Below are 10,242 nucleotides of genomic sequence, written 5' to 3' on the forward strand. Positions count from 1 at the left end.
GTGCTGCTGTAGGCCCTCCTTGGTTGGTCTTCTTCGCTCGCTTTTCTCTTCGAGTTGTGATAGGGGTGCCTTCCTGTGTCATGAGTGAAAACTGTGGATCAGTGTTTTTCTGGTGCGCCAGGTTAACATGCATTAATGTCTCTGTCTGGGAAATGTCTTGTGAGAGGTTGGGGGTGGAGTTAACTGTCGCGAGTTATATTAGGCGGTACAAGGTATTCGAAGAAGGAAAAAGGCCAAATATGTATTGATGAATTTCTTTGCTCAGCAAAGTTGGCTATTTGGCTAACAAAAGGAAGAAAAGGTAAAAGCTGGAGAGGGATAACAGAACCCAGGCTCTGCGCCCTCTCTTAGGGTGGAATTTGAGATTATAGAGATGTTGATCAGGACAGTAGATGCATGGGTGGTGAGGAGGGCCGTCTTACAGGCGGGAAGATGGATTGGGATATACGGTATTAAATAGGTGAGGTTTTGGTTATTGTGATAGTTTTGTGTCATGGGGTAAAGAGTAGCAAAGGATTGAGTACGCAATACAGGGATTATTGTTTATAAAAGGGGGGTGGTGGTAGTGAAGGTGTTAAATGAATGAGGATGTATCATTAAAAGAAAGTCAAAGTCAAAGATCTACCCTCATAAACCTAACCCCTACCAATACTACCGAACCACTAACCTAACCAACTACTACCTAACCTCTACCTAATACTACATAACCCCTACCTGATACTACCTAAACCCCTACCTAAATACTACCTAACCCTACCATTTACTACATAACCATTACCTAACCACTACTACCTAACCTCTACCAATTATACCATACCCTACCTGATACTACCTAACCCCTAAACCTAAATACTACGAACCCACTAACCTAACCACTGACTAACCTAACACTCTACCGTAACATACTACATAACCACCTACCTGATACTACACTAACCCCCTACCTATACTACCTAACCCTTACCCATTACTACCTAACATTACCGTTAACCACTACTACCTAACCATCTACCTAATAACGACATAACCCCACTACCTAGATACTACCTAACCCCTACCTAATACTACTGAACACAACTACCTAACCACTACTAACCTAACCTCTACCAATACTACAATAACCCTACCTGATACTACCTAAACCCCTACCTAATACTACACTAACCCCTACCCATTACTACCTAACCATTAACCTAACCACTACTACCTAACCCCTACCTAATACCTACCGTAAACCCCTACCCATTACTACCTCCACTACTAACCTAACCTCCTTACCTAATATACATAAACCCCTACCTGAACACTAAACCTAACCCTAAATACTAACTAAACCCCTACCTAGATACACTACTAACCCTAACCTAACCACTACTACCTAACCTTCTACCTATACTACATAAACCCCTAACCTGATTACTACCTAACCCCTACCTAAGATACTACCTAACCCCTACCCAATTACTACCTAACACATCTAACCGTAACACTACTACACTAACCTCTATACCTAATACGACGTAACCCCTACTGATACTACCTAACCCCTACCTAATAATACCTAACCCCTACCCATTACTTACCTAACCACTACCTAAACCACTACTACCTATAACCTCTACCTAATACTACATAACCCCTCCTGACTACCTTACCCCTACACCTAATACCTAACCTACCCTACTTGAGCGTAACCACCATTAACCTACCACTTAACTTACCTAACCTCTACCTAATACTTACATAACCCCTAACCTGCATACTACCTAACCCCTACCTAATTTACTACCTACGAACCATACTACCTAACCATACTACCTAACCGCGATTTCCTAAAAAAAACTTCTTTTACTAAAATAACTATACCCCTTTAAAAAAACCCCTACCTATACTACCTAACCCCCTACCTAATACTACCTAACCCTACCCATTACTTACCTAACCCATACCGTAACCACTACTACCGAACCTCTACCTGAATACTACATAACCCCTTACCCTTATACTACCCTAACCCCTACCACATTACTAGCCTAACCACTACCTAACACTACTACTAACCTTAACCATACTACCATTACCTACTGATAACTACATAACCCCTACCCTACCGTAAACTACCTAACACTACTACCTAACCTATAATACTACATTAACCCCTACCTGATACTACTAACCCTACCTAATAGACTACCCTACCCTTACACTACCCTACCTAACACTACTCCTACCTACCTAATACCACCTAACCCTACCTATAGTACCTTAACCCCTACCCATTACTACCTAACCTACCTACACTACTCTAACCTCTACCTAACACTACATAACCCCTACCTGCATACTACCCTAACCCCTACCTTGAATAGCTAACCTAACCCCTACCCAATGACATTAACCTAACCACTAAACCTAACCACTACTACCTACTCTAACCAATATCATAACCTACAACTACTAACCCTACCAGCACACACTAACCTCCCCTACCATGAACCCTACTGAATCCTAACCCCCTACCTAATACTGCTTAGAAACCACTACGGAATGGGAGAGGATTGTGTAGTGAATGTGTAGGTTTATGTACTACTCAAGCATACACAAGAAAGTGTTCAGTAGACAAAAACAGGTAGTGTTTCCCGTAAGTAATAGGAGCTAGAAGATGTTGACTACTTGATGTTGGTAGTAAATAAGTAGTCATTATTTTTTGGCCCTCTGCACAGATGCCGTGGGCCCGTGGCATAGTGTCCTTGAGTACTTTTATCATGGGGTTGGGCATCTGCTGCTATATCTATGGGATGGATAACATCCAGTGCTGCCCTCCGCAGGCCTTTGGCAGGGCACAGGGTTGGGTCTTCTCTGAAGACATCTCTCTCTTTTTTTATTACTACCTAACCACTACCTAACCACTACTACCTAACCTCTACCTAATACTACATAACCCCTACCTGATACTACCTAACCCCTACCTAATACTGCTTAACCACTACGGATGGGGAGGATTGTGTAGTGAATGTGTAGTTTATGTACTACTCAAGATACACAAGAAAGTGTTCAGTAGAAAAAMRGTAGTGTTTCCCGTAGTAATCAGGTAGAGATGTTTACTACTTGATGTTGGTAGTAAATAAGTAGTCRTTATTTTTTGGCTCTGCACGGTGCCGTGGGCCCGTGGCTGATGTCCTTGAGTACTTTTATTCATGGGGTTGGGGATCTGTGCTTATTATGGGATGGATAACATCAGTGCTGCTCCGCAGGCCTTTGGCAGGGCACAGGGTTGGGTCTCTCTGAAGACACTAGGTGCGTCCCAAATGGTTCTGTATATAGTGTACTACGTTTGACCAGAGCCCTATGACCTTTACTGATGACCTTTGTTGGATGTTGAAATGTAAAATGCCCCTTTTTATGCTGGCTTTGTATACACAAATACTGTGTAGTGTTAATTGGAACTTTTATTTGACCGCTGCCAACTGCAAAAGTACTTGTTTTGTGCTTACAATATAACCCTTAAATGAACCTAAATGGGACTGCTGCATTCAATGTACAGCCTGAGAGATGGTCATGTTTAGCCTAAAACCTGGTATTTCTTCTCAAATTCAAACTGCTATACAGATGCAAATGATTGTGATAATTTCACTGAATATCTCTGTCTTTCTCTGTTGTATTGTGTCASGTGTCAACCCTCTCTTTCTGTTTCCTGTCAGGTGTTCCGGACGGACTTCATCACAGCCATGAAGCTGCCAGACTCGGCCCAGCTGGGCCACGATGACTTCTACGTGCTGTCAGACCCCTGGAGACAGGAGTGGGAGAAGGGGGTCCAGGTCCCTGCCAGCGTAGACGCCATCCCAGAACCTGTCGTCAGGTAGGGACAATGCTGACTGTTTGAATGCTTTGACTGCTCTAATACAGTACGACCATGGAACATCCACACTTAAAGGGATACTTCGGGATTTTGGCAATGARGCCAGTGGCGCAGTGGTCTAAGGCACTGCATCTCAGTGCAAGAGATACGGTCSCTGGTTCGAATCCAGGCTGTATCRCATCCGGCTGYGATTGGGAGTCCCATAGGGCGGCGCACATTTKGCTCAGCGTCATTAGGGTTTGGCCGGGGTCGGCCGTCATTGTAAATTAGAATTTGTTCTTAACGGACTTGCCTAGTTAAATAAAGGTTAAATWAAACAATTTAAAAAATATTATTCCACAGATTCAGTGATTCAATAAAATATTCAGATTCAATAAAATATTCCACAGATTTAGTGAAGTCATTTTTATGGTTCTGTGTCCAGTATGAAGGAAGTTAGAGGTAGTTTTGCAAGCCAATGCTAACTAGCGTTAGCACAATGACAGGAAGTCTGTGGTGTCTATTAGCATGCTAGCATTATTCATAGACTTCCAGTCAATGTGCTAACATGCTAGTTCACTCGAACTATATCCTCAAATATACCATTAAAGCACACTCTGAAACACACTGACTGTCTGAATGCTTTCATTTATTTTGAGAAGTGTGAACCCTATCAACCACACAAATGTCGACTACCAATATTTTAATACTGATGGGCACAACCACACTGAACACTGACTCTCACACACATGCATTCTGATACTGCTGTAGCTGAAGCCAGGCAGACGCACACACACCACACACCTACATGCAGGATACCCGTCCCCTAGCACACACACACACACACACACCACACACACACACACACACACACACACACACACACACCACACACACACACACACACACACACACACACACCTGCATGCTCAGCGTTGCCCAGTCTTTGACTACCATCGACAGACCCAGACAGACAGACAGACCAGACAGACAGACCAGACCAGACAACAGACCCAGACAACAGACCCGACAACAGACCCACGACAACAGACCCAGACAGACCAGACAGACCCAGACAGACAGACCAACCAGACCAGACAGACAGACCCAGACAGACAGACCCAGACAGACAGACCCAAGCACAGAGAGACCCAGACAGACTCCACAGACAGACCCCAGACAGACCTCAGACAGACAGACCCAGACCAGAGACGACCCAGACCAGACCCAGACCAGACCTAGACAGACCCAGACAGACAGACCCAGAACAGGCCCAGACAGACCTAGACAGACCAGAGACAGACAGCAGACCCGACAGACCAGACAGACAGACGGTGGTATCTCAGTAGAGTTCCTCAGTTGTGCCAGGCCTGCATGGTGATAAACCCACAGATCAGCGACACACAGCAGCCGGAACAAAGGGGGGCAACCTGGACACACTGCCCCATCCCCCACCACACCACACTCATTGTTTGCTCGCTCCTTGAAGCACAGGGCCTTGACAAATGGACTCCACCCCGCCCTATTCTGGCGAGGTCCCATGCTGAGTGGTTTTGAGTCCCAGGTTGTGTAGGTCGTCCTCCAACTGGTCGACGATCTGGCTCTCGGTCTTCCTCCTTGGCGCGTGGCCAGTTTGGGGATTGCTCCATTTAGGATGTAGACATCCAAACAACATTGACGGTCCAGGGTGAGGGTCCATGACACACAAACACACACACCTTTTACAGGTTATCGCAGCTGGAGCATGGTGTTCTAGAGATTAGGTCAGGGTCAGCTGGAGTATGTGTTCTAGAGATTTAGGTCAGTCAGCTGGAGATGTGTTCTAGAGATTTATGTCAGGTCAGCTGGAGTATGTGTTCTAGAGATTAGTCAGGTCAGCTGGAGAATGTGTTCTAGAGATTAGGTCAGGTCAGCTGGAGATGTGTTCTAGAGATTATGGTCAGGTCAGTGGAGAATGTGTTCTAGAGATTATGTCAGGTCAGCTGGAGAATGTGTTCTAGAGATTAGGTCAGTTCAGCTGGAGAAGTGTCTAGAATTAGTCAGGTCAGCTGGAGATGTGTTCTAGAGATTAGTCAGGTCAGCGGAGCATATGTGTTCTAGAGATTATGTCAGGTCAGCTGGAGAATGTGTTCTAGAGATTAGTGTCAGGTCAGGTCAGCTGGAGAATGTGTTCTAGAGATTATGTCAGGTCAGCTGGAACATGTGTTCTAGAGTGTCAGGTCAGCTGGAGCATGTGTTCTAGAGATTATGTCAGGTCAGCTGGAGAATGTGTCTAGAGATTATGTCAGGTCAGCTGGAACAGTGTGTTCTAGAGTGTCAGTTCAGCTGAGCATGTGTTCTAGGTCAGGTCAGGTCAGCTGGAGAATGTGTTCTAGAGATTAGGTCAGGTCAGCTGAGTAACATGTGTTCTAGAGATCAGGTCAGGTCAGCTGCATTGTGAGAGAGAGTTAGTAGTGATCCAGAGATCACAGGATCAGAAGAGCTGCTGGGAACATGGAGAGTGTGGGCGGTGTTCCTCTGTGAGGGAAACTACACAGACTGGGTTGTAGGGTAATTCCTCTTCCTAGAGTGAGACTCTGTGACACCCACGCATAGACACGGAGCAGACGGAGGGACGGACAGAGGGACGGACACACAGGGAGTGAGGCAGGTCACAGGCTAAATATCAAACCTCACTGCTTACTCTCCTACTGCTCATCATACAGGATACACCAGGCCTGGGATAGATAACATGCATATAGATATAGAGAGATATAGATACACCATGCCTGGGATAGATACGATAAACATGCATATAGATGATAGATACACCAGGCCTGGGATAGATAACATGCATATAGATATAGAGAAATAGATACACCAGGCCTGGGATAGATACGATTAACATGCATATAGATATAGAGATACACCAGGCCTGGGATAGATACATGATATAGATAGTAGAAATAGATTACACCAGGCCTGGGATAGATAACATGCATTATAGATATAGAGAGATAGATACACCAGGCCTGGGATAGATACGATAACATGATTATAGATATAGAGAGATAGATTTACACCATTGCCTGGGATAGATAACATGCATATAGATATAGAGAGATAGATACACCAGGCCTGGGATAGATAACATGCATATAGATATATAGAGATAGATACACCAGGCCTGGGATAGATACGATAACATGCATATAGATATAGAGAGATAGATATACCAGGCCTGGGATAGATAACATGCATATAAATATAGAGAGATAGATACACAAGGCCTGGGATAGATAAGATAACATGCGTATAGATATAGAGAGAGATGGATATAGAGATGAGAGATAGATATAGAGAGATAGATACAACAGGCCTGGGATAGATAAGATAACATGTGTATAGATATAGAGAAAGATATGGCTATTGAGAAAGGCCACCGTAGGCAGACCTGGCTCTCAAGAGAAGACAGGCTATGTGCACACTGCCCACAATATGAGTTGGAAACTGAGCTGCACATCCTAACCTCCTGCCCAATGTATGACCATATTAGAGACACATATTTCCCTCAGATTTCACAGATCCACAAAGAATTTGAAAACAAACACGATTTTGATAAACTCCCATATCTTCTGGGTGAAATACCACAGTGTGCCATCACAGCAGCAAGATGTGTGACCTGTTGCCACAAGAAAAGGTCAACCAGTGAAGAACAAACACCATTGTAAATACAACCCATATTTATGCTTATTTATTTTCCCTTTTGTACTTTAACCGTTTGGTTTGTACATTGTTACAACACTGTATATATACATAATATGACATTTGTAATGTCTTTATTCTTTTGGAACTTCTGTGAGTGTAATGTTTACTGTTCATTTTTATTGTTTATTTCACTTCTGTATATTATCTACCTCACTTGCTTTGTCAATGTTAACATATGTTTCCCATGCCAATAAAGTCCCTTGAATTGAATTGAAATTGATATAGAGAGAGAGATAGATATATAGAGAGATAGATATATAGAGAGATGGATATAGAGTGAGAGATAGATATAGAGAGATAGATAAGGAGAGTAATAGGTGAGTGTGGATATATGCACAAATTACCACGAGAGATCGATTTGATTGATTTAGAATGTGTGGAGATGGAGAGATACATAGCTCAATAAAGGTAGATGAGAAGGGAGTTGATTGCTCTAAGCGGGTGGTATGTTCAAGTTGGTTAGAAAGCTTTGTCCTCCCCCCGTCTGTTCTTTCTGCTCCTGCCTCAGGCTTAGACAGCTAGCTTTAAAATAAATAATGACATCATCTTCCAAAAATTGTGGAAAAGAGAAACTGCAGGGCCTGTCTGGCTCAGCTAGCCTAGTGTTCTTTCTCTCTCTGGGCTTGCTGTCCTCCTCTTACCCTCTGCCGTGCGGTCTCTCTCGCTCTCGGTCTCTGTATCTCGGTCTCTGTCTGTCTGTACAAGCTTACTGTGCCGCGGTGGTTTCAGCTACATGCTTTATGGTTGTGGAGAAATACCGTGAGACTGCTGGGTCACTGTGTTTGTGCTCCTCTCCCCTTTCTCTTTTCATGGAAGATAACCAACACCGCACTACAGGGGGGGAGGGGGGGTAGAGAGACCCTCCCTGGGCCAAGTGCAAGTAATTAGCTGTTGCATAACAGTCTCATTTGGTAGACAGAGAATGACAAATTGGCACGGTCTCTTTATCCTCAGTCCCCATTGAAGCACAGGGGACAGAAATAATTACATGTATGAGACTCTCTCCTTTTCTCCAAACGAGATAAGATGAGATAAGGCTTGACACCGCAGCATCAGGCATTTTTCTTTCTGTTTCAACTGTGGTGACAGCGAACTGGAAACCATCATACTTCGAAGACTTTGTCTTTGGTTTGGCCCGAGAGGGGAAGACTTCCTGACCATGTACATGGCTTAGGGACTGAGAGGGGAAGACTTCCTGACCATGTACATGGCTTAGGGACTGAGAGGGGAAGTACATGTCAGAAGTCCTTCCCCTCTCAGTCCCCAAGCCAGTTACATGGTCAGGAATCTTCCCCTCTCAGTCCCTTAAGCCATGTACATGGTCCAGGAACTCTCCCCTCTCATCCCCGTCCTAAGCCATGTACATGGTCAGGAAATCTTCCCTCTCAGTCCCTAAGCCATGTACATGGTCAGGAAGTCTTCCCCTCTCAGTCCCCAAGCCATTGTACATGGTCAGGAACTCTTCCCCTCTCAGTCCCTAAGCCATGTACATGGTCAGGAACTCTTCCCCTCTCAGTCCCTAAGCCATGTACATGTCAGGAATCTTCTTCGCCCTCTCAGTCCCTAAGCCATGTACATGGTCAGGAAGTCTTCCCCTCTCAGTCCCCAAGCCATGTACATGTCAGGAATCTTCCCCTCTCAGTCCCTAAGCCATGTACATGGTCAGGAAGCTCTTCCCCTCTCAGTCCCTAAGCCATGTATCATGGTCAGGAAGTCTTCCCCTCTCAGTCCCTAAGCCATGTACATGGTCAGGAAGTCTTCCCCTCTCAGTCCCTAAGCCATGTACATGGTCAGGAAGTCTTCCCCTCTCAGTCCCTAAGCCATGTACATGTCAGGAACTCTTCCCTCTCAGTCCCTAAAGCCATGTACATGGTCAGGAATCTTCCCTCTCAGTCCCTAAGCCATGTACATGGTCAGGAACTCTTCCCCTCTCAGTCCCTAAGCCATGTAAATGGTCAGGAAGTCTTCCCCTCTCAGTCCCTAAGCCATGTACATGTCAGGAAGTCTTTCCCCTCTCAGTCCCTAAGCCATGTACATGGTCAGGAAGTCTTCCCCTCTCAGTCCCTAAGCCATGTACATGTCAGGAATCTTCCCCTCTCAGTCCCTAAGCCATGTACATGGTCAGGAAGTCTTCCCCTCTCAGTCCCTAAGCCATGTACATGTCAGGAAGTCTTCCCCTCTCAGTCCCTAAGCCATGTACATGTCAGGATCTTCCCCTCTCAGTCCCTAAGCCATGTACATGGTCAGGAAGTCTTCCCCTCTCAGTCCTAAGCCATGTACATGTCAGGATCTTCCCCTCTCAGTCCTAAGCCATGTACATGGTCAGGAAGTCTTCCCTCTCAGTCCCTAAGCCATGTACATGGATCAGGAAGTCTTCCCCTCTCAGTCCCTAAGCCATGTACATGGTCAGGAAGATCTTCCCTCTCTAGTCCCTAAGCCATGTACATGGTCAGGAGTCTCCCCTCTCAGTCCCTAAGCATGTACATGTCAGGAAGTCTTCCCTCTCAGTCCCTAAGCCATGTACATGATCAGGAAAGTCTTCCCCTCTCAGTCCCTAAGCCATGTACATGGTCAGGAAGTCTTCCTCTCAGTCCCCTAAGCCATTGTCATTGGTCAGGAAGTCTTCCCCTCTCAGTCCCTAAGCGCAATGTACATGG

General features: G+C 45.1%; 1 protein-coding gene across 1 annotated transcript in view; it reads left to right on the plus strand.

The window, feature by feature from the left end:
- Positions 1-2,723: 2,723 nt before the first annotated feature.
- jade2 (jade family PHD finger 2) overlaps positions 2,724-10,242 on the plus strand; it is a 197,760-nt gene continuing 190,241 nt past the window's right edge. The window contains 2 exon segments of the mRNA XM_023968706.2: positions 2,724-2,847; positions 3,610-3,859. Coding sequence (XP_023824474.2) covers positions 2,724-2,847; positions 3,610-3,859 — 374 coding nt within the window.

The sequence above is a fragment of the Salvelinus sp. IW2-2015 genome, linkage group LG23 (genome assembly GCF_002910315.2).
Source record: "Salvelinus sp. IW2-2015 linkage group LG23, ASM291031v2, whole genome shotgun sequence".
In the NCBI taxonomy this organism is placed as follows: Eukaryota; Metazoa; Chordata; class Actinopteri; order Salmoniformes; family Salmonidae; genus Salvelinus; species Salvelinus sp. IW2-2015.